Below are 26316 nucleotides of genomic sequence, written 5' to 3' on the forward strand. Positions count from 1 at the left end.
TTGGGGGGGGCGAACTTATCCCTTTAAAGAGTTCTATGAGTTTTAATTAGATATAGAATCATGTCCAGCTTTATTGCTGCTCATTTCATGCCTCATTGTAATGAAACACACACAATATGAGCAGGAGGCCCGTCTGTGTGTGTGTACACGAATCTGCCCCGGGGCCGGGCAGGTGGGCAGTGCTGCTTGACTGGTTGGCTGGTGTTGAGGGCAGACAGCCTCGGGTCTGAGGCCCAGCAAGCCGTGGGAAGCAGGGGGCTCGAGTAGGAGCTCTGCCAGGGCCGGGAGCAGCGAGGCTGGTGGCAGCTGCCGGCGGCTCCCCCTCCCTCGCTCGCGGCCCCCCACAGTCAGCCCACAGGAGGGGTGAGGAGGTTAACAGCCAACGGTGACACACACAGGATAATCGGCTTTCATTAAGTGACCTACGCTCCACACACACGGAGACAGAACACACTACATAAACCACACACACACAGGAAACATGTTTAAAAACTCCCTGACTGATAAAGAAAACGACTGCATTCAGAATACAATACTTGCCTACTGTACACTGCATTCTGTCTCATGTTATCGTTAATAAATAGCATGCAGTGTACAGTATGCTAATATTGCTAAATTACATGTAGCATACTATACTGAAATATTGGTCATTGCATACTGCATATTATTTAGCCTATAGAAAATAGAATGTGAAATAGTGATTAACATTTCAAAGAATAGTATGTAAGAACAGAAATGTTTAGCATTGCATTCTACATACTATTTTTAATAAATAGTATGCAATGATAAACATGGCGCAGTTTTGTATGCTACATCATGTATTAATGCTAACATACTTTAAACTGAATCTTTAAACACATACTTTTTTATAAATAGCATGCAGTATATTGTATGCTAGTATTGCTAAATTAAATTTAGCATACTATACTGAAATGTTTATCATTGCATATTGCAAACTATTTATTGAAAATTTAATGTGAAATAGTGATAAACATTTCAAAGAATAGTATGCTCTCTCATTTTATTTAACAGTACTAGCATATTGTACACTATTTTGCATAATAATTAAATGATGTAGCATACTATACTTTGAAAAGTTTATCATTGCATACTGCATACTATTTCACTTTTTTTAAAAAAATATTATTCAGTATGCAATGATAAACAAATCAAATTATAGTATGCTACATCATTTACTTAGCAAGTGGTGTCCAGAAATGTTTAACATTGCATAGTACATACATTTTCAATAAATAATATGCAATAATAAATATGTCAAAGTTCTATATGCTACATCGTTTAATTAATACTAGCATATTTTACATAGCATACTATTTTAGATACATTTTTAATAAATAGCATGCAGTAATCAGTATGCTTGTATTGCATAAATATAGCATACTATAGTATGAAATGTTTATCACTGCATGCTGCATACTATTTCACATCATATTTTTAATAAATAGTATGCAGTATGCAATGATAAACATCAAATTATAATATGATACATCATTTAACTTAGCAAGTTGTGTCCAGAAATGTTTAGCATTGCATACTACATACTATTTTTAATAAATAGTATGAAATGATAAACTTCAAAGTTCTGTATGCTACATCATTTAATACTAGCACATTTGACATTGCATACTATTTCAGATACTTTTTTAAATAAATAGCATACAGTATACAGTATGCTTGTATTGCTAAATTAAATATAGCATATGATAAAATAAATGTTTATCATTGCATACTGCATACTATTTCACTTTATTTTTTTTATACTATTCAGTATGCAATAATAAACATATCAAATTATAGTATGCTACATCATTTTACTTAGCAAGTGGTCTCCAGAATTGTTTATTATTGCATACTGCATACTACTATGTGATTATAAACATTTCCATTTGCCTTTTTACTCAAGTTTTGTTAGTCAGTATTTTAAATTGTGTTTTATATTGCAGGGGAAGATTTCCTACCAATAAACTTGTTTAAATGTGTTCATTATGGATTCACTAAGTTAGTTGCATTTCAGCATTTGTATTAGGTTTTTCAGTCTCAACATCTTATGACAGTCCTGAGAGTGACACTGCAACGTTTCTGGGGGGAAACAAACAGATTTTCCTCTTTAACATTTTCTCTTCTAAACATCTCTTCCCTGATTATCTTCATTATTAGCCGTGCATTCGTCTTCAAACACATGCATGCATACTCTCTTTTCTTCTCCTTTGTTCTGTTCATTCGGGCAGTGTGGTTTTCTTTCTGTTCAGAGCTGTACAAACCAGCCAAGCACTCAACCATCACAGACCACATCGCTCTATATCCATCCGTCTGTATTCTGTCTGCCTCTCATTTCTCAGCTCAGTGCTAAAGCCCTCAAGGTGTCTGAAGCAATGTGAAGAGAATCATTGTCTTTAAAAAACGTCAGGTGTTGTGTTACATCAGAATAACTGGTTCCCAATCAGCTCCGTTTCCAAATTCCTTGGGTTATTTCTCAGGACTTTGAATGCAAATAATGATCAATAGGTCTTACCTCATATCAGACATAAGCATGAAACATGCAATTCATAATTGAAACAATTCTGTCTTTTGCAGAAGGGATTAATGGAGGAGCAAACTCTGAAAATGACGTTCCACCTCAAACTGATGGCCTTTAATTCCATCATTGACATGTATTCTTCACTAAAATGCATGACACATGATACACTTGCCAATATCACAAGATCTGTGTGTAGAGAGAGACTGACAGACTCGTTCTTGCCTCAGAAACAGTTCTTTCTTTGCACACACCTTGAAGAAAGCACAAACTTTCTGAAAAGTGCATGAAAAGCTTCTGGAACAACAACAACAAACACTATAACAAGCTCGCAGTTCAGTTGTCAGGTTCTTAATATTGCATTTAGAAGTTCGAACCTTAAACTAATAGTTTCAAACCTAAAAGTGAATCAGAAATGAATCATTTACTCGCCTTCACACTGTTTAAAAACCAATATGACTTTCTTATGCATGAACAATGTGCAATGTGCAGGACTCATGCGCAACTTCATATCTTTATTCAGTGATAACCCTTTAATTTAATTTGCATATTCAAATGTACATTAATGACACCAAGTTCCATTGGTTCTCGTGTCTTTTAATGCATTTCAGATGCAAATGGGCCTAAACTATCAAATTCAGTTCATAAACAATCCAATTCAGGCTGTAAAATTATCTAAGGAAAGAAATAAAAACCTTTTTCAGGCTCATCACATGATTCAAGGATTTCCAGTTTTTACAACCTCAAATCTATCAGAAACATCAGTCATGTCTGTCTCAACAGCTGTGCGCAGACATATTAATACATTTTAAAAAGCCCTCTGGTGTTTCAATCAACTGTCTGATCCATGCATCATAATTCCGCCCTAATACAAATCTGAATGCTGGAAATAAATCCATATTTGGAAACGTTCATTTCAGAGAAACAATGAAATCTGTGGGAGATGAATATATCGAATGCTTATAGAGATTTACACAGCCTGAGGACGAGTCCTGTACGAGGATATTCAGTCGCCCCTCCCTCTAAAATTACTATATTACTTTTATTGGAAATTTGGGATCGTTATTTGTGTGCATTTATTTACCTGTGCAGGCTGTACTGTCCCTGAATTTAATGTCAAACTGACTTGTTTCTGTAATGCACAGGAATTAAGCTTACCGTTTTACTTAGCAAAAACTTTCAATGCGTGTTCAACATACACACCTTTGGAGTTTGGACAACATATGCATTCAGACAGCAACCCCAAAAGTACGGTGGCCCAGTAGTGCACAACTAGCCTGACTACGTCAGACTTCCTACTTCCGCTCAATTTCATTTCGCTTCTGTACTCAGTCTGATACAGCGTCAGAGCTTTCTGTTTGCCACCGGTCGGGAAACAGCCGGGCCAATCAACGAACAGAGGGCGGGCTGAGAGCCGTGACGTAGATGCTAAGCACCGAGTTTTACATTGTAGGTTAGAGAAATCGAAAACCGAAACGACTGCGGAAATGGGAAACGAGACACGGGATGCAATTCGCTCTGTTATGGAGAACATTCAACTCTTTTTCAAACTGAAGCCAGAACAAGAAGAGTGTTTGATAAACATTTGTTCTATCATGTGTTTACAACAGGTTTACAGTGGAAGTTCAATCATAGATTTGAGTTCGATGCATGATGTCTGAGCTTCGATGCGGCTGTATATGGGCTGTACAGGCGCATAACATACGTCATAACTAAACGTATCTGATTGGCTTACGGGTAACCAATGATTTTAAACTTCAGACAAGCACCCCCTAGCGAGAGAGAAAACACTTCTCTATTATGCCATTCCAGACTCTGTCTACGAAGCAAAGTGAGGTAGCAGAGTCTGGTATTACCAGGCTAGTGCACAACGAAATTAAAAAAGCAAACATAAGTTCACAACACAACGGAAATGCTCCCGACCACCAGGGGGCTCTCAGAGCTCGGTAAAGTTAGTTTTCCTTGCAGTAATATCAATACCACAATTAGTTTAAACAGTATGTAACCACCGTATATCGACATGAAATATTAATTCAATATCACCTATGTGCAAAATAGCTTCATATTTATACTTGTGAATGATTTGACGCGCTACCACTGTGCATGGTGAAGGGAACGTCTGCCAGTCCCACCAAGTGGTTAAAACGTATAATTTGTATTCATTAAAATTACTTTTAACATTTAAAAATATATTAAAATTTCAAAGCTTGTCAGTCTTACCAACAAGAACTAACAACCTTTGGAATTTTAACATGTCTGTTTTTAAATGTTAAAAGTAATTTTAATGAATACAAATTATACGTTTTAACCACTTGGTGGAATTGGTGGATGTTCCCTTCATCATGCGCCGTGGTATCGCGTCAAATCAAAGTATAAATAATAAAGCTATTGTGAACGTAGTTGATTTTTAATTAATATATCATGTCGATATACAATGCTTACATACTTAAAACTAATCATGGTATTGATATCTTTGTAAAACTGTCGACTTTATAGAACAGTGGCAAGGAATAGTAATATTACCGAGCTCTGAGAGCCCCCAAGTGGTCGGGAGCATTTCCGTTGTTGTGTTGTGAACTTATGTTTGCTTTTTTAATTTCGTTGTGTTGTGCACTACTGGGCCACCGTACTAAAGTACCTGGAAAAAAATAAAAAACGAATGACTATCATTGCATTAGATGACATATCAAGCGGTATTTATTTTAAATGTGTAACTTTTGGCCCTCTGGCAGTTAAAAAACAAAACCTCCTGCATTTTGCGGAAGAACATTTTGTGTGTGTGTGTGTGTGTGTGTGTGTGTGTGTGTGTGTGTGTGTGTGTGTGTGTGTGTGTGTGTGTGTGTGTGTGTGCTTTGTCTCTGCATGACTGTGCGGATGAATATGACCCCTCATAATAGATAATTCTTAACAATGAACTCTGTTCTAGAGCTACATATTGGTAATTGTAAGGCGTTTGTTTAAAATGGGTGGAGGTTGGAGATTTAGTGCAACCTTTCTTGCACGTTGTGACATCTAAACTTTGCAACTCTCACACCAGACACACATCAAAATAGCCAGAGCAACTGTTCTCTAGGACATGACAATGCTATCTCACGACCAGTTTATATGTATTTTACAAGGTGGCTAATTCATACGATTTGTCTAAACCACAGTGACTTGTATATTTAGTGGCGGGGTTAGATGTAGGTCTTAGGAATTCATACGAATTTGGCAACTCATTAAATATGTACGATTTAGCAAAAAACGTATGACGACACACGCACGGGCGTGTATGCAATTTCCCGCGAAAACCATCCCGTCAGATCTAAAATAGCTTATAAATGCGTACAATAGGCTTACCATAGTGAATCGGGTAAGTCAAAAACACATTGATGATGTATTGACTCAGTATTTAAATGTTAATTCTGAACAAAAACATTTCATGCACAAATACACTTGCACAGCAAAATAAGACTTTTTAAAGATAATAAGCATTGCAGCATTGCACACTTTACTTGGATGTGTGCAATGACTTGAACTGACATCCACTAGCCTACATATATCAGGCAGTCCTGAAACTGTGAGAGCACCTGCTTAATTCAAACCAGGGCTTTTGAAGTCCCTCCTCATTAACTTTACTAATGTTGCACCACTGCATCATATCAAAACATTGAATCTGACTCATAATCAATGCTGTAGTCTCAGTGTGAGAGGAAACAGATGCTCAACAACACCAGCGAATTCACGGGCTATTACTTTACATTTAATAGGCTTTATTTAATATTTAATGGGGTGACAGAGGATGGGAATTACTAACGGTCCAAATGTCATTTGCTGTGTCAGTTTGGCTTCAGGGCTGTGAGGATTTTCTCTCCTATATTGAGTTTTTTCCAGTGTGGCCTTTAAACTCCTGTGATCTTCAGACTGATCTTCATATTGCCTCTGTCTGTGACGCTTCAGCACAGATCATAATAAAACACAGTAGGTGTTTTTAAATGCTCTATTACTTACCGGTGTCAATTCATATTCCTCCACCACTGCTTCTCTCAAAGTCTCTTATTTATTATTGAAAAGCACATACGACCCTTATATCACTTAATTCTACTTTGCTGCTTTATATCTCTGTTTCTCTGTGTGTGTTCTTCAGATCCGCGCGCGTGACAGGTCTCGCTCTGTGCTGAAGTTGGGAAATTGATAACGCGCCGGAGACGCGCAATAAAAACGACGCCCGCGGGCGCGACACCCGGATCCCCTATTATGCAAATACGGGGTAATTTTAAAGACAAATCGTTGGCTTTTATTCCCTTATATTTCTGTTTTATACGTCTCGGTTTCTCCGGAGAATAAAACATTTAATGTGTCGAGCCCAATGATGGATCTGACCTTCAATCATTCCAGCGAAAGGAGGGGCTTTATTCAAAAGAGAACAAAACAAAACGCAAGAATTTCGGCATCGATATTACTAAACTTTTGTGCACTCAAAAATTGTGAAAAATATCGGCAATGAAAATCTTAAAGTTAAGTTGAGGGCACAATTAATAGCGGATCAAATCAAAAATACATCAAATGCAAATCATACCAAATGACTTGAATTCATATATTCTATGATAAACACGTTTTTAGTTTAATAAATACTCATTTTGATATTTGTGGGTCTTACAAGGTGCCTAAAATGTCTAAGTGTCATGTATTTATATCAGAAAAAGTCTCAAAAAGCTAATTCTTTTAACATTTCCTAATATGAGCATTGTTTTTAAACGAATATTGGTTTACAAAAAAAAAAAGTATTAATATATAAAAATCAGTCAGTGTTGAAAAAAAATGGTTGAAAATGTTTTAAAAGTCAGAAATTGATTAATCTAACATGAATAAAAAAAAAATACTAAAAACTTGGCACGTGTTTTTAAACTAGATTTTACCTTTTTATCACCTCAGACATCCTTATTTGCGACTTTGTTGACTGATATAATAATATTTCTGTAGGCTATTTGGGCATAATTTCACATTTTGACCATTTCAAATATTTTTATAATTAGATCAGCACAGATTAAGAACAGATTAAAACCAAGTAAATATATCAACTTTAATAATAATAATAATGAATTTTTCCCTGAACTTATACTTCGAGATGGAGTTAATTACAATGTTGGAGCAATTAGAAAAACAGTATCCTCACGCGCTCATCTGATGGATCAAACCTCACGGGACACATTGAGTAACGGGACCGATTCGCTCAGGAACCGATTACACCATAGCGAAGAGCTCAGAGCTTCCTCAATCAATCAAGAGAGAGAGAGCGGGGGTCCATTACTGGTCAGAATAATAATTAAATTTGACTGTATGGCCAAAGATGCACAGCAAATAAGTGCTGTACAGTATCAGTAAATGGTTCACAAAAAGCAAACTGAAGGAGAAGCAAATGTCACATAATTATATGCTATTATCACGCGTCAAACAGTAAACAGGCCAAATTTGTCGCCGCGTGCACATATGGCACGGAAACGCGCCAGAAGCACGTTAAGGGGAGTCAAGCGTTTCTGCCAGAAATGTCTGAATACATTCACGGGGTGGTTTTTAAAAAATCATTCATGTGTCAACGATAAACTAACAGCCGTCAAAAGCTCAGTGGCGGTGTCACATTTTTAGACACCGTGTCCATTTCACTGCAGAGACTGAAGCTTAAAACTGCCACACTAATAGTCTGGGAGAGCAAATGATGTTGCTGCTGCACCTCAGGTCACAGACTCCATATACTTGTTGATTTGGGGGGGTTATTAATGATAAGAATGATTTTATTACAGAACAACTACACTGGATGCTAAACTTTAGAACTATTAAACATTATTTGCATGTGCCTAAAGCGACTGAAATGCACGTCGAATGCAACAGAACTTCACATAACCTTTATGAACACAAACAGATGTCCATATAAAGAGATTGTGATAGGAGTGGACATTTTGCGACAACTAAATTGGATTGCGTTTCCTTATAAATCTATCCATGCATGCATTCAGCAATGCATTTAAATAATTACAAAGTAAACAACATTCACCCATAATTTAAAAATCACCAGTAAAAAAGAAAGTAAGTCTTTGTCATTTGTTATCGATGGTAAGAGACAGTGTGGAGGGGTCCGATTATGTCCATTTCACCTGCGCAGACGCTTCTAAACTGCATTACTGACTCAATCTTCACGGCTCTTTCATTGCGCGTGTCCCAAGGCAAACACTCCATTTCCCGGTGTGAGGACACGAATTTGGCCGTCAATTTAAAAGGCTTTGCGCGCTCACAAACATACAGCAGAGCGCAGTGCGCGACGGTCCGGCACAGAACTTCTCATAATTTGATGGATATTGTTTGGGTGACATTTATGTTATAAAATCTAATTGGTCTGTTGCGAAATGCTGCGGGATAGTTTTACTGAATGAAATTACGCGCAACTGAGAGCATTTGGCATGTGGGCTTCGAGCATTAATCAAGGCATGGCACAAATCAATGCTGTACATCTGAGAGCAGGACTGTATTTAGTGATGACGAACACCGGGCTCGTGTTTAACAGAGACATTCTCCGATTTCTGCCGAACGATCGATAACACAATGAATCCTTCACGTTTATCTCAGTGAACCCCTGTGGAAAAGCAGACACTTTTAACTGACAGGACAAGAAAAGAGAATGCAATATTATGTTTTCATAAAAAGAATATAAGATTTGTTGTTTTGAGAATCCTCAAATATATGTTAAAAAACATTTTAAACCTGTAAAACTAAAACTTTAAAGTTTTCTCAAAAATGAGATTTCTGTCATTAATTCCTCACCCTCATGTCGTTCCACATCAATAAGACTTTCGTTCATCTTCGGAAAACAAATTAAGATATTTTTGATATAGAAAGCAATATAATTACCGCATTCAAGGTCCAGAAAAGTGGTAAAGACATTGTTAAAATATCAACGTGACTGCAGTGGTTCAACCTTAATGTTATGAACTGACAAGAATACTTTTTGTGCACAACAACAACAACAACAACAACAAAAAAACGACTTTATTCAACAATTTCGTCTCTCCCTGTCAGTCTCCTACGCTGTTTACGCTGCATAGCTTCCGGATTCTATGTCAGAACGTCGGCTTATTATTTGGCTTCTGCGTCAGCATCCCATGTGAACAGCGTCGGCCAATAATAAGCTGGCTTTCTGACATATGGGAGCCTGCACTGTGTAAGCAGTGTAAACAACATAGGAAATGGACAGGGGAGAGATGAAATTGTTGAATAAAGTCGTTATTTTTGTTGTTTTTGCACGCAAAAATTATCCTAGTTGCTTTATTACATTAAGGTTGAACCACTGTAGTCACATGGACTATTTTAACAATGTCTTTACTACTTTTCGGGATCTTGAATGTGGGAATTATGTTGCTTTCTAGGGGGGATAAAAAAGCTCTTGTATTTCACTAAAATTTCTTAATTTGTGTTCCGAAGATGAATGAAGGCCTTAAGAGTGTGGAACGACATGAGGGTGAGAAATAAATGACAGAAATTTCATTTTTGGGTGAACTAACCCTTTAAACTAAACATGCTATTTCTTGCAAGCACTGTTATTTGCTTCTGACAAAACTAGTTTATTCATTTTGAATGCATCACTGCAAAGTAAACTCAAAGTTTGTGCGTAAAAATGTGCTAATGTAATTCAACATAATGAGAGACCTCTGTAAATAAATTAGCTTAGCATCTTTCAGCCCCAATAAAAGCGCATTTCAGAAATGAGTGTGATGACATTATTGAATAGCATGATGAGGCTCTAGTTCACTTTTTCCCCGTTCCTAAATGTCAACCAATAGACAGAGATAATGACGGCTCGGTCCAGTCGACCAATGAAAACTTGAGCTGAAGAGTTTGGCAGGCGCCACAGAGCGGAAACTCGACAGTTTGACGCGCGGCTCATCAGTGGCGAGACTTGTCAGAGTTCAAACGAGGAAACAGAGAAAAGAGGATCGTCATCTGAGACCATGGACAAGACTAAAACTAAATTAGAATTATTTTCGCCGCACTTAACGTGATTTCGTTTGTTTCAATCCGCCATAATCTGCCGCGCAACTGGGAAGTATGGAGCGCGCGGAGCTCAACGAGCCAAAGGCGCCATCCAAAGCTAATCAGGAACCCATACGATTTGGGATCGACCAGATTCTGGGCTCTCTGGACCCGGAGAGCAGCCGTGCGCACGGCGGAAACACTGTGGATAACAGCCGCTTGGGAAGCCCAACCAGGGCGAGCGTTGCGCCTCATGTCTCCTTACCCGTCTCTCTTTCCGGAGTCACGGGCTCGCTCGAGGACTCCGGACGGGTGTACGGGGTGAGCGGCACTCTGGTGCCGAGCGGAGTGATTCGGGTCCCGGCGCACAGACCTCTAGCTGCCGCGGTGCCGCCGGCAATGTTGAGCGCGGCACCGGCGCTGTGCTTCCCCTGGATGGACAATAACCGCAGGTTTCCAAAAGACAGACTGCCAGGTAAAAGATAAATATCTCTGATGATCCACACGGTTCACAGATCTCTCTGGCTGCTGGACCTGCGCAGTTGGTTTCAGGAAAATATTTCAGGGGGAAAAAAAAATCAAAAAAGCTTTCCCCTCCAAAAATATGCATTAACCTTATCACTATGAAATCACACTGAAAAATACATGACCTTGATTTCAATAATAACCACACTGTTTTTGTAATACTCATAATTATATTAACTGTTATACAATAAATCAAATGTCAATGACAACGATAATTAAAATAAACAAATTAGCATACAATTATTTACATGCTATCAAATGCAGATTAATTCATCTTCTTAAACGCACACATGCAACAAAATAAAGACAAATAAAACATTCAAATTCATAGCGCAAAAATAGGTTTGTTAATTCAAATATTAATTAAATGATTAGGCCCGAAACTACGTTTAGGCTCTATCAAAATGGTCAATAAATCGAAATTGAAATATTTAAGGTGAAATATACACGCTTAAAAACAATAAGCTGAATGAAGTTTTCACAGTTTATCAGTAGAGCACGACAGGGGATAAAGGCTATTTTAAGGAAAACGTGCTTGATTCTGGAACTGAATAATATGAGCATTTAAAAAAAAAAACGATATGTGCACTAGTGCACTTTTGAGATGCACGATGTTGTCTTTCAATTAATTACACATTAAGGAAACGATACGCACTTCAGAAATGGGTGCACCATTTTTTGTTCACGTTCCCGTGGGAATAAAATATTGATTTAATAATTTTTAATAACCCTAAAAATTATAAACAGGTGTTTTGTTTCAAACATAAGTGATAGTTGTCGTGCATGTTGAAAAATGAAGTGTGCCTTTAGCCTCTGTACCAACATCATTCTTCAAAGATGCACACAAATCAGCTTTCTCGATATTTTTTCGTTAACTATCTCTGTAGGCCATCACGAACAAATAGTTCATAAGTCAACCAGATCATTTCAGAGAGCACTGGGTTTAATAAACCAATTTAGTAGCCTACATTAACACTTTCATTATCAGAGTTTGTTTTTAGCAAAAATCTAAAGGAAAATAACATCCTTAATGTCACTTTTCCCGCTGTTCCGCAGCTCTCATTCCGTTCACCGTGACCCGGCGGATTGGTCACCCGTATCAGAACCGAACTCCCCCCAAACGGAAAAAGCCCCGCACGTCGTTCTCTCGCGTGCAGATCTGCGAGCTGGAGAAACGCTTCCACCGGCAGAAGTATCTGGCCAGTGCGGAGCGCGCGGCCCTCGCCAAGAGTCTAAAGATGACGGACGCGCAGGTCAAGACCTGGTTCCAGAACCGACGGACCAAGTGGAGGTGAGACCGGTGTGACCCAACAGCACAGACGTGATGAAGGAGTTCAAAACAGCATGCAAGACGCTTCTTATAATGCCATTAACGCTACAACCTTATTAACATGATTTTTTTAGTTGTTTAAGTCCCTGCTGGAAAATGCAGGAATCCACAAAGTGCAACAATTTAGACGCATTTAGAATTAAGATATTACACTTTTTCATTTAATCATTTATTTTTAACTTGAATTATTTTATTAGTATTCGATTATTATTAAATATACATATTTAATTGAAATATTAAAGGAGCATTCACATTTTTTGTGCTCTTTGGTCACTTTTGACTTTAGCACGTGCTATGTGAAAAAAAAAATCATGGATATGATTGATGGTCCTAAAATATAGTCCACCATATAGAAATGAATGGGGGGAAAAAAATTACAAAAATAAAGAGAATTTTGGGGGGATTCAAACTACAAATCAGCCATGATACAGAAAAAAAATATTGCATAAATATTACACTCTACAAAATGGTGGGTTAAAAACAACCCAAGATGGGTTGAAAACCCAGCAAGTGGGTTGTTTTAAACCAGCTGTTGGGTTAAAGGTTTGACCAATCTGCTTGCTAGTTTTATTTAACTCAACTATTGTTTAAAAATGACTATGGCTTAAAATGAACCCAAAATAGGTTGGAAATTAAAAATCAGACACATCATTACTAGAGGCAACAATAGTAATCAAAAGGTGAACATTTATTAATAAGCAATTTAATAAATGTTTATTGTTTAATTATTATTTATTAAACTTATTAATAAATGTTCATTTCCAACATACTTTGAGTTCATTTTAAGCAAGCAATACAGTCGTTTTTAAACAATAATAAAACTGCCCAGCAGGTTGGGGCAAACATTTAACCCAACCGCTGGGTTTGTCCATATTTAACCCAACTTGTGTAGCTTTTAACCCAGCATTTTTGCAGTGTACTTAGTACCCTAAAGTCACTAAAAATATACAAAATATTAAAAAATTGTATTGAACAAAAATATATTGCATTGATTTTACTGGGAAAAAAGTTACATTGAGGTGTTCTGACACTTTTGGCTGAGAGGAATATGAGTGTGACTCCTAAATGGCTAATTGTTTTAGATTTATAATTGTTGGGGTTTTTTTGCATCTTCAAAACCTCTAGAAGGCAAACAGCTGAGGAAAGAGAGGCGGGACGTCAGCAAGCCAATCGAATGCTGCTTCAGCTCCAGGCCGACGCCCTCCAGAAGTCCATGAGCGAATCGGTGTCGTCGGATCCTCTATGTGTGCATAACTCCTCCCTCTACGCCCTCCAGAACCTCCAGCCTTGGGCCCAAGAGAGACCTGGTAAAATGGCCCCAACTTCCACAACACTGGCTTAAAATCACTCCCGTGGAGCTTTAGACTCACTACGAATGGACAGATTGAACTAAGATGATAAAACCACTTTATCTGAAATGAATCAGGCCAGTTATTTTATATGCGAGGCGCATTTGTAAATCTCAAACCATCTAAGCACTTTTGTAGGAAAAGTGATCTAATGATGTCTCTGTGTTTGTTACGGACAAAAAACGTAATGCTGCCTTTTGGAATCAATCAATCTGAATCACAGCTCTGTAAATATATTAACTGTTCAAATGATGTCTGTGAGAAAGTCTACAAAATATCGTACTGGTCATGAAAAAAATTGTAATTATTTTGTGCTATTATGGTGACGATACATTACCGCCTAATGTCTGTCGTTGTTGACGTGCTTTCAACTGGAAAAGCAATGGTGTGTAAAATACAACACTGAACAATCAGCATTATGCATTGAAAATTTTATTGTTAAATAGTTTATACATCATTTCAACAAGAGGATATTTAAGCTTCCCGTCTCCTCAGTCTGTCTGTCTGATTGACCGTCTGTCTCTCTGTCACCTCAGACCAGGTTTGCCTCCTCTTTTATCATGAAAAATAATCTGCACCTGTGCTCTATAAAGCTTATTCAGTGTTATATAGATACTGCTGCTACTAATCGGATCATTCAGGCCAACTTTGCAGAGTATAAAATATGCAATGTGTGTAATAAATCAAATATCATAGGCTACGGTATACTTAAAGTCATCACGCTGTACCGGCACAGTGATTGCTCAAAAACGCATCATAATATGATCTAAAAATGATCAGAAACTATAATAATAATAAAAAAGCAACACTAAGGTTATCGGAGCATATTATCGTCTGCCAGGACTGTTTGTGGCCGTGATGAACACACATTTTACCATGATGGCTTCAGTTTCCTGGCACAACAGTACTTGTTCACATTTTTAGGAGCTTTTCAATAGCTACTTTAATGTAGTGCTGTCAAACCATTAATCGCATCCAAAATAAAAGTTTGTGTTTACATAATATATGTGTGCATATTTATTATGTATATATAAATACACACACATGAATGTATACGTGTAAATATATATATAAAATACATATAAATAATATATGTTATTGCAAAATATAAACATGTATGTGTGTGTTTATATATACACATGATAAATATACATACTACACACATATGTAAACACAAACTTTTATTTTGGATGCAATTAATCGTTTAATAAAGTCAAAATGAAATTTAAATTAACCATATTTACTTTCTCTCTTATATATATATATATATATATATATATATATATATATATATATATATATATATATATATATATATATATATATATATATAAAATGCCTACTTTCTTGATCTAATCAATTCAATACAAATTGGGCGCCACCTTACATGTTTTTAATATTTATGTCAGATTATGAAGTAAAATGTATTGTGAATGCTCTCCATGTTGAGTTCATGCTTGTCAAAACTAATCCAACACATTTATATTCATTTTATTTGCTGCCTTTAAATTAATTTCACTATTATTATTCTTTTTCTTGCTCTCTCTTCACAAATTACATCACAGTAAGGTGGCATTATGGCTGTATAAAACAGTACTAATTTTTGGCAATTCACAGCTTTCACACGGTAAAAATAAAATGTATTTATATAAATATTAGTGAAACACACAAATATAGCGACTGCTAAAGTTTGCTACGGCACCTGTCAATCAAAATCCATTTTCACAAGGAGAGTCTCCATCTGCACAAGAGTGAAACTCAAAACCAATTAGTCATATTTCACCCCAAAATCAAAAAAATAAGAAACTTGCTGCCATTCATTTATGCATATTTCAATAAATCACTGCATTTCATTTATGAGGACATTTTACGGGGTGAAATGTGACCTGGATGTGATGTCATGAGATTCACCCACAAACAGACCCCATGATTCTGACAGACAAACAGACCAATCAGAAGGCAGATATTCGAGTGGGCAGAGCTAAGAGCGATCACAAGCCAACAGAGACGGGTACGAGTGACGAGACTAGCGCTAGTGATGGACACAAACACACATCAGATCAACAGCGAGCAGTGATGATCAGAGACGGATGATGAGATGCACAAATACTGTCAGAAACAGAAGCACAGCGTAACACTGGCTCACGGTTCACCGCAGATTCAGCAACTTCTGCAGAAAGCCAGTTAAATGACTGGTCGTTCATAAGAGAACCACCGAGACGCAGTTTATACTACTGGATCAGAACATTTCTACCTAAATGACGGCACATCAATAATGTGCTACAATATTCCGCACATCTTTTTGAGAAATATCACAGGTCGAGTGCATCGGATGTTACACACACAAAATCCACCATGGACAACTCAACTGCTCGGATGCATCAAACGTCAGGACATGATGTTTGATGCATATTTTCATATGCATAATTTTAAATCCCTCACAGTAAATTCAGTCGGTCCTGTGGAAAGAGTTCAGCTGGCTTCTACAGGACCTCATGGAAACCCGCTGGGCTTTTGTAAACACGGCTTTGACAAACAATTACTCACATGTTCTCTTAACTAGTTGCTTTTTTTGGTTATAGACACACAATTCTCACATCTGCAACAGAACAACAGGGTTTAAAGGACATGTCGTTTTCCCGGCATGTGAAGCACAGAGCCGCTGTTTGACATCTGTCAAACTTCCAGAGTTATCATGGTGGTGATGGGGTAAAAGTTAACAGAACACTGGTCAGATTCAACAGTTCAGTGGTTTGTTTCTCTCACTAATTTCCCTTTTTCTCCCTTCATCCTCCTCTTGCTGTGGCTCTATATCACATTCTCAAAGAGCTGCAGTGATCGCATGATGTTTTCATCCTGAAGAGACAAAATATGAACAGAAGAAAGAGAAAGAAGGAAAGATTTAATGAGAGACGGCTAAAGAAACACGAGGAAGAGACAGAAAGAAAGAACACAAACAAGCTAATTATTCTTAAAGACTATTACAAAGGCAAAAGCGGAGAAAGTCTGTGTATTCTAGTACAAAAAAAAAACACTTGTAAAAAATGAAAAGTACCAAAATAATACAAAACTAAAAATTCGTTTTTGAAAGATAAAAAATGAGGGGAAAATGTGGACGTCTGGCATAAAGCACATAAAGGAGAATCTTCACTTTAACAAAAAACTTATTCTGGAGTGGCCTAATATTCAACAAAACTAACATTAAAAAATAAAAAAGTAACATTTTCAAAACTATAATAACCCTGCCCTAAAAGATTTTATACATTCAAATAGGACTGGATGGTATGGATGGATTATTTATTTATAATTTTTATTTTATTAATATATTTTTAACATTTAAAATTGTTCAATAAAATAAAATTAATTAATTAATTAAATAGTACAAAAATAAATAAATAAATAAATAAAATAAAAGATAATAAAATAAAATAAAAGTAAAATAAATAAAACATAAATTAAATTAATACATACAGTACATACATAAATTTGCATGGCTAAGTGGCCAGGACTGATATTAAATAATCATTACTCAAGATGAAGTAACATAGAATTATGTTCCAAATAAGCAAACTGAGGAGTCTGTTATTTGTTTTCACTCACAACATGTAGAGAAGTTATTTTTTGTTGCTGCTTTAATATAGAATTTAACTGCTGTTTAATCAATGCTACAGTGCCGACTCTCTGACACTAGAGGGCACTGCTTACATTTAAGAGAGAAAGAAAGTGACATGCTTAGAATGGAATACTAGCGTTCTGCTTACGCCACACTGCACAGTATATACTTTATTATTTTTAAAGAAATCATATGTGAAGCTGTATGCAATCAGAAAGTCTACATCATTGTCACAATTTGTTTATTTTTTATACTTTTACAAATAAATGTTTATTTTTGCTTGTCTTCACTTTCAATATTCTGATCTAACAAGTTAAGAAAAAGGTGTTAAAAACAACAGTTTATAATACTTCCAGTACACTTAATCACACTGAACTTGGAAGGCGTGGGTTGCATTGTTAATGCACTGTACTCTGCTTATATTCTGCACATTTTTGCAAAAGGTCTAGGTCATTCAGTTATTCCATGCATACTAATTTTGTATGGTATTTTAAACAGGTACCTCTTGACAGGAGAGGATAAACTCATCAAGAGTGACAAATCCATCTCTGTTCTTGTCCATTTTCTGCAAAGGGAAACACAGTCATCTGTCTTTATACAAATAGTGATTTATAATGTAATAAGTAAGGAATAATTGAATTATTAGAAACTAATTGATGCACATTATGATGCACATACTACAGTTACCACACCTCAAGACATTGTTCAGATGTTGTATTTCAAGACATTTGTCAGGTTTTCTCCTTAAAACTCTTACGTATCTCATCCCACGCCTCCGTTGCTAATTCCAAAACGTCATTTTAGAGCTAGTAACAGAGGCTTGAGCCATTTATAGCAGACTAATGCAGTTATTTGCATGACGTGTTTGTGAATTACCCGAGTCTGTGCATCAAACAGTGTTCGACAGCAGCGTCTCTACTAATAGCGAAACTGTAAGTTTATCTGTTTCAAGAACAGCACTGTTATTATCTCACTAGTGCAGGGGCGGAGCCAGGGGGTGGCCAGGGGTGGCCGTGGCCACCCTTGGCCTAAGCTTGGCCACCCCTTTGGCCACCCCGCTCACAACCGCTGTTTCAGAATAAATTTTTTTGTTGACACGAACTGCGTTTATTTAAACGCAGAACCGTCTCTTTAAGACCACAAAAAAACGGGAGACTTTTCAGACGCGCACTCCAACTTCGCCTCAGCGCCAGGCTCAAGTCAAACGCGCGCGGAAATGATACAGGTGCCGAATGAGCTTCATCAGAATTAACAACAGTGAACGGCGAACATTATATAGCTTACGTAAATGTTTCTCAACTGGTGGGTTGCAAGACGCGCAGTTTTCAATCACGCGCAAATACGGCACGCAGTATACTAGCTTACTCACAATAAATAAAGCGTAAAAGAAACTACGAGCATGCAAAGTCGAAGTTCTGTCGTCTATTAAGTTATGAAATGACAAAAAAAGCGATTAAAGCTGCATTAAAACTGTGCATGCATGTATGTAGGCCTATTTTAGATTTATGCGTCACATGTTTCTGGACTAAAATATTCTGCTATGTCAGATCACAATATAGGCCTAAGGCACAAACGGATATGTAATTTTTTTAATGCATAAATAAATGTAAGAACTGTGCATTTGTATTAGAAGATGCTAATTTTGCAATCATTTATAAAGTACAAACAAAAGTTATAACATTTAAATGCTTAAAATAATTAATTTTACATTCTGGCATTTATGTGCTGTTGACTTCTGCATCAGTAAATGGGAATTCAAAAGAGAACACTTTTTTTTCTTTGTACTGAGTTTAATTTAGGTATGATAGAACTGTTGCAATTATTTATTTGACTATATAGAAAGTTTAAAATTTAGTGTTTACTTTTTTGGTTAATTTTTGAAACTACAGTATGTAGTTATCTGCATGTCTCATCCATAGATATGCAACAATGGAGAACAAGTTATTGGGGGTTTTGAGAACTAGAACAAGCTGACTGAACAAGTTCAAATTTAGCTATAGTGTGAGCCACTTTACTAATATGCCTGCAAGTGAGGAACGCAAAAATAAATAAATAAATTAATAAATAAATAAATAAAAAGGTCACATTCACTCATCTCAATTAATTAAGTACAAATGAACTGTATTAGTTGCGTTGTAGGCACAGTTCAGTACTTTATAGTCAGACTAATTTTTATGTTGAAAAAATGAAGATTTCTGTGCCACCCCAGACTGGTTGCTGGCCCCCGCCTGGCCCCCCATGAAAAAATCCTGGCTCCGCCACTGCACTAGTGAGGAATATCTTGTAGCTTTTAAGTTGATAAACTATATTACTGATCAAATCATCAGATCAGCTCTGACAACGTTTCTGTGCAAGTGTGTGTTCGTACTGTAGTGTGTGCGTTTGAGTGAGAGAAAGAGTATGTGCTTTCCGTACATAATAAAATGTCATTTTGTGGTACAAATTTGTTGTTTTTATGGTATTGTTTACTATATTAATTTGCTTGGTCAGTGTCATTGTGGGTTTTGGTTCTTTTGCTGTTGTAGTCTGTAAGGACCTTTGAAATAACTAAATCATTTGGCGAAGTGATATGGAACTGTAATGCGGTCAAAACCTGCCAGAACTACTTTAGCCGTGCGTTTCCCTGAAAATAATTGCACACCTTAGAATGTTTGTCAACCAATCAGATTCAAGCATTTAACAGCCCCGTAGTATAATGTGATAATATAAAGTAATATATGTGATAATATTCAAGCTGTACTATCAGAGTCTGACCTGAAAGAAAGCATCCACGTGCTGTTTGGTGGTGTCTGTCTTCAGAGCAGGATACGTGAAGCGGCCCATCATGTCATATATGGCTTTCACTATATCGGTCATCTCCTGGAACAAAACATACACATTTATACAATATTATTATTAAAAAAACATGATTACTACATAATTCAGATGTGTTTAAATTATAGTACTATTATGCTAAAATGTGGAAAACAGTCACCATAAAGAATTAATTCACTACGGTATTTAACATAAAATAAGGCACATTTTGTAAAAAATGCATTCTTGAGAGGAAAAAAAACACAGATAAGTCACATTTTATAATTACATTCAGAAGTAATGTAAAACACTGGTAAATAAAAAAGTTTACAAACACTGTAAACATGCATTTTAGTTTCTGTCACTCAACAACAAACTTTTTGCCCTATAAACCCTATAAAGCCGACTGTACACTTTAAAAATGACCGTGATTTTAACAGTAAAAGACTGTAAAAATGCTGAGGTGAAAAACTGTCAATTGGTTTACAGAAAGTTTCCGTACAATATACGACAAATAACTGTAATAGATCTAACGGTACATTTTGCTGTAAAATACCATTAAATTCAGTTTTTGGAAGTGAAAAATAACAATTCATTGTAAAATTTACAGTGAAAAACCATAAATTGACATTCCCACAATTCCCTGCGTGACACTTCACATTTGATATATTTTCTTTGAAATAACTCTGTTTCTTCTTAGTTTTTCTAATTTTTTTCTAATCAGTTATGTACATTAGGGTTTTATGTTACATCTAATGTTGTTAAATGAATGTTTATTGCATTTTTAAAATTTCATGCATGTTACCATGATGGTGTTTAGTGTGTGTGTGAATGACACTGTGTGCGCCTTCTATATGTTAGTGTTGTCCTTCTCAGCTTGTGGAAAATCTGCTTGTGATGAACTTTGATTCATCATGTGACTCTCATCACCACTGTGTTTGGTGACTGTCAGTGTATAGGGGTGGGCGATACCAATCATTTTCTTTCCGATCCGATACCAAGTACTTTCAAGACGAGTATCGACGATATCGATACCAATACCGATACTCCAATTAAATATTTTCATGTGAGTGATTTTATATTGTTTTTTGATAGCCATCATTATTAATATTAAATAAACTGCAATTGACATGATTCTTTTTTTACATTTATTAAAAAATACTGAAAATTATTAATTAAATGAACAAAGATATCACTGTAGGCTAAAAACAAAATATAACAAAAAAATGTAACATGTCTCACAAACCTTTTCTCAATAATTGTCACGTTTCTACATTTCTTTCCTTTATAGGTTTTTGAGATGAAACAAAGTGAATGTTGACTTTCTCCTCTTCAGCCTGTTTTTCTTTGACTGATCAAAATCTCTTGCTTTTGAAAAAAGTGTGGCGTATTGTTTTTTGACAAACGTCACACGAAGCTTCATCATTCTTAACTGGAGTGTAATAACTCCAGATTATGCTTCTTTTTCTTTCAGTCATGACCGCAGCCACGCACTCGACTCCCTTTAAAATCCTGCGCTGTGCGTTCTTGCTTGTCTTTGACAGAGTGAGCGAACACTGTCTCGACAAGCGGAGATACAGCGGAAGAAGATGTAGTTCCCACTGCCGTTCCTATTTAAGTAAATTGTAAATAATATACGGCGTACTGCTATTATTAAAATATCCCCCCCCCACAAAAAAAACAAACAAAAAACAGATAGGATCGATACTTCCATTTGAGAATCGATCTTTTTGATACCACGCCAGTATCGAAAGTATCGATACTTTAGGATCGATCCACCCATCCCTATACAAAACAGATATTACTACTTCATTAGGTTGGACAGATTTAACAATTTTTTTTTACGTTGCTACTGTATTTTATACGGTAAAGTTCTGGCAACCACAGCTGCCGGTTTTTTTACCCCAAATTTTACTGGGATTATTTTTACAGTGTATCATATTTCATACACATATTTTGTAAGATCTCTAAATGATCAACATGATTAAAACTTTGCAGAAAATCTTTATTTTCCTCTAGTCACTCACTCAAAACAGCTAATGTGCAGCAGACATCTGGGCAAGAGTTGATGTAAATTTGAGTGTTAATTAAGTTGGGCCCAACACTGAACCCTGAGGAACTCCCTGTCAAGCTGGTACGGTATCATATGATTTCCCAGAATAACAAACGATTAGTTAAGTAAAATCTAAACCAATTGAGTACCATCCTGGAGAGACCCAGCCAGCTGTGCAACCTCTCCAACAAGACAAAATGACATCGATTGATCATTGATTTACATTTACATTACAAGCTATCAGAATTTAATCTTACTTTTTATCCGTATGAATATCAGCATCTGCACTAAATTGCATATTTTTGCTCAGTTTGGGCTTCTGAACAAAACTTTTTTTTTCCTCCTTGAGTTTGAGCTCCATATTCACACTATATCATAAGAGCCATAAAAATTTGATGTTTCAAATATGATACTCAACAAAAACACATATGCAAACTTTTTGCTTTTTGTCTTAAGGTAGTGTAAACAGGTTTTTCTGATTATAATTTCAAATGTCAGACTTTAACAGTAATCAAAACAGAACAGGAATTAAAAATATAAGCAAATTATAGACAACATTTATTATAAACACCAAAATCCTGAATGAAATTATTTGAAGCGAAACTATCAGAATGCACTGTACAAATGAACTTGGACTCACAAACATCTCTCATTCAACACAAATCCAAAAGAGTTTGCTTTGAGCATGTTTTGTGTGCCTGATGTTATTTGCATTATATACTGTAAGTGGCTCTGGAATATAAGTAGAATACAGTAGAAGTATACGATCAAACACACCTCTTTATTAATGAGACCGTCTCTGTTAATGTCGTACAGGTTGAAGGTCCACTGTAACTTCTCTGTTGTTGTTCCTCTCAACAAGATGGACAGAGCCGTTACAAAGTCCTGACAGAGAGAAAGAGAAACAATGGGCCAAGAGGAGTGATTTATCATTAATGATGCAATCAAACACACACAGAAATGAAAATACCAATAGAATAACAAAGTGGGTGAAGAACAATGAGTGAATGGAGAGAAATGTCACCTCAAATTTGATTGATCCGCTTTGGGTAGAGTCGAAGGCGTTGAACAGGTAATGTGCATATGTGCTTGCGTCTGCAGAGAGAGAGAGAGAGAGGGTGTCGACAGGGTTTTTAAAACAAATGTAAGACTTTTTGAGACCTTTATGGGGACTACTGTATGGGGGTGTTAGGGCAATGCCTATAGTAACACAGTAACAGTAAAATGACTGATTTAAACATTACAGTTCAAAAAACAAAATAATAAACCTCACATTTCAGCCTTTAAACCATTTAAGAAAAAGGAAGATTCAACATTATAAACGATCGTGCAGTATATATTCCTGTTTTCCGTCCTTAAAAATAAGACCTCTTGAAATTTTAATTAAAGGTGCCCTAGAACTTTTTTAAAAAAAGATGTAATATAAGTCTAAGGTGTCCCCTGAATGTGTCTGTGAAGTTTCAGCTCAAAATACTCCATAGATTTTTTTTTATTCATTTTTTTAACTGCCTATTTTGAGGCATCATTAAATATGGGCCGATTCAGGGCTACTGCCCCTTTAATTCTCGTGCTCCACGCCCATGGAGCTCGCGCTTGCCTTGAACAGTGCATAAACAAAGTTCACACAGCTAATATAACCCTCAAATGGATCTTTACAAAGTGTTCGTCATGCATGCGTCGGATTATGTGAGTATTGTATACCGTTATATTGTTTATGTTTGATTCTGAATGAATTTGATAATGCTCCGTGGCTAACGGCTAATGCTACACTGTTGGAGAGATTTATAAAGAATGAAGTTGTGTTTATGAATTATACAGACTGCAAGTGTTTAAAAATGAAAATAGCGACGGCTCTTGTCTTTGTGAATACAGTAAGAAACGATGGTAACTTTAACCTCATTTAACAGTACATTAGCAACATGCTAACGAAACATTTATACAGACAATTCACAAATATCACTAAAAATATCATGATATCATGGATCATGTCAGTTATTATTGCTCCATCTGCCATTTTTCGCTATTGTTCTTACTTGCTTACCTAGTCTGATGATTCAGCTGTGCTGATCCAGATGTTAATACTGGCTGCCCTTGTGTAATGCCTTTTATAATGTTGGGAACATGGGCTGGCATATGCAAATATTGGGGGCGTACACCCCGACTGTTACGTAACAGTGTTATGTTGAGATTCGCCTGTTCTTTGGAGGTCTTTTAAACAAATGAGATTTATATAAGAAGGAGGAAACAATGGAGTTTGAGACTTACTGTATGTCTTTTTCATGTTCTGAACTCTTGTTATATGACTATGCTGAGGTAAATTAAATTTTTGAATCTAGGGCACCTTTAAACTTTTTGTGGGCACGATTTACGTGCATACGATTTACATGTTCGTCCGCTCAATTTACTAAGTCATGCGCACACTTTACTAAGTTGTTCCCTCGATTAATAAACTGTGGGCACGACATACTAATTCGTTCCTAATGCACACCATTTAGTAAATAGAGGGAACAACTGTGCGAGTATGCGCACGATTTACTTTTTTTTCCTGCATGTCATGTGCGGGTCTTCGTACTCTACTGTGGATTTGTTTTAGAGCAAAAACAGACAATATTCTGAGACTAAAATGTAAGTTACCTAATATTAACTTCTTATTTATTGAACTGTTGTCTAAAACTGATATCACATTTGCAATTGTGCTGATATTCGGGAAAACCGCACTCTTCTGATATTGCTTAACTAGCTTTATCTTTTATAAATATTAAAAACAAGAACTCACACAGAGACATATCTTAAATTCTGGGGGCATTTATATTCATTTTGATGGTTAACTTCCTACACGTGTGGCCCCTTCTATCGCGAGGCTCGTTTCAAGTGAAACTTGCTTTTCTTGTAGTAAGCAAGATAACTAATGATGAAAACTTTGTAACTCCATAATCAAGCAATGTCAGTGCTGTGAGAGAGAAATGGATAGATAAACTACAAACACACACTGACCCCCGTGAGGAAAGAACTGCGAGTAGATCTGTTTGAAAGTCTCCTCGTTGACCACACCACTGGGACATTCCTGAGAATCAATGAGAAAACACACAAGTGCATGTGTGTGTGAGTTTGATTTTTACAGCAGGAAATCATGTCTACATGTGTGTGAGCCTGCATACGTTTTTAAAGCCTCTATACAGCACTTGCAGCTCTTTCTTGTTGAATTTCGTTAGAGCCTCCAGCTGCTCCAATCCCTCCGGACGGTGGCATACTACAGACAGCTCCAGATCATCATCCACCCTATCTACACACACACAGAGATTAAAAACATTTACAATAAAACATGTGCAATCCATAGTATTTCATTAATATATGATGCATTTAATATATATTCAATAAAAAAACTGAAATAAATTAATTACATGGTAAAAAAAAAATGTATCATTTCAGAGGCAGAGTACATTACATTTTAAAATAATAATAATAATGTGCTCTTTTACATATAATGATGTTAAAAAAATGCAATATGAAGTGTAACATTTAAAAAAAAAAAAACTAAAAAAAAAAACAGGCATGTAAATTAATTTACATTTAATGTCTTTACAGATCCATGAAATATACAAATAGCAAACATACAAAAATAGATAATCATCCCAGAATACATCTATTTCATCTCTGGACCTTATTGTTCAGTATTTTGATTGACATACACTACTGATCATAAGTTTGGGGTCAGTAAGAAGTATTTACTTTTATTCTGCAAGGACACATTCAAATGATCAAAAGTGACAATAAAAACATTTATAATATTACAAAAGATTTATATTTTAAATAAATGCTGTTCTTTTCAACTTGTCCATTCATCAAAGAATCCAGAAAAAATATGGTTTATTTATTAATAATAATCAAAGCAAAGCAAATCAGCATATCAGAATGATTTCTGAAGGATCATGTGACACTGAACTGAAGACGGGAGTAATGATGCTGAAATTCAGCTTTGATCACAGGAATAAATTACATTTTACAATTTATTCAAGTAAAAAAAAAAATTGTAATATTTCACATTACTGATTTTACTGTATTTTTGATCAAGAAATGCAGCCTTACTGAGCAGAAGAGACTTCTTTCAAAAACATT

At 36.1% G+C, this 26316-nt stretch overlaps 2 protein-coding genes across 7 annotated transcripts in view; one reads left to right on the plus strand and one right to left on the minus strand.

The window, feature by feature from the left end:
- Window positions 1-10612: 10612 nt before the first annotated feature.
- Window positions 10613-13734, plus strand: LOC137018623 (T-cell leukemia homeobox protein 3). Its single transcript, XM_067383314.1, has 3 exons — window positions 10613-11012; window positions 12119-12353; window positions 13518-13734. Exons 1-3 carry the CDS (start codon window positions 10613-10615, stop codon window positions 13732-13734), a joined length of 852 nt encoding a protein of 283 aa, XP_067239415.1.
- Window positions 13735-15086: 1352 nt separating this feature from the next.
- The window catches only part of kcnip1a (Kv channel interacting protein 1 a), a 51191-nt gene continuing 39961 nt past the window's right edge, over window positions 15087-26316 (minus strand). For 5 of the 6 annotated variants that reach the window (XM_067383326.1, XM_067383350.1, XM_067383334.1 and 2 more), the window contains 7 exons: window positions 25359-25483; window positions 25195-25264; window positions 23225-23295; window positions 22978-23085; window positions 20109-20213; window positions 17857-17919; window positions 15087-16597 (listed from right to left, as the gene is read on the minus strand). In XM_067383326.1, the coding sequence (XP_067239427.1) occupies window positions 16550-16597; window positions 17857-17919; window positions 20109-20213; window positions 22978-23085; window positions 23225-23295; window positions 25195-25264; window positions 25359-25483 (590 nt within the window). In that variant the 3' untranslated portion in view covers window positions 15087-16549. The remainder of the gene's footprint in view (window positions 16598-17856; window positions 17920-20108; window positions 20214-22977; window positions 23086-23224; window positions 23296-25194; window positions 25265-25358; window positions 25484-26316) is intronic. The other variant, XM_067383342.1, reaches the window with a different exon arrangement.

The sequence above is a fragment of the Chanodichthys erythropterus genome, chromosome 1, assembly GCF_024489055.1.
Source record: "Chanodichthys erythropterus isolate Z2021 chromosome 1, ASM2448905v1, whole genome shotgun sequence".
NCBI lineage: Eukaryota > Metazoa > Chordata > Actinopteri > Cypriniformes > Xenocyprididae > Chanodichthys > Chanodichthys erythropterus.

Coding starts and splice junctions, on each gene's coding strand:
- LOC137018623 (XM_067383314.1), top strand. CDS start 10,613: ATGGAGCGCGCGGAGCTCAACGAGCCAAAGGCGCCATCCAAAGCTAAT. Junction 11,013..12,118: donor TCCAAAAGACAGACTGCCAG/GTAAAAGATAAA, acceptor GCTGTTCCGCAG/CTCTCATTCCGTTCACCGTG. Junction 12,354..13,517: donor AACCGACGGACCAAGTGGAG/GTGAGACCGGTG, acceptor CAAAACCTCTAG/AAGGCAAACAGCTGAGGAAA.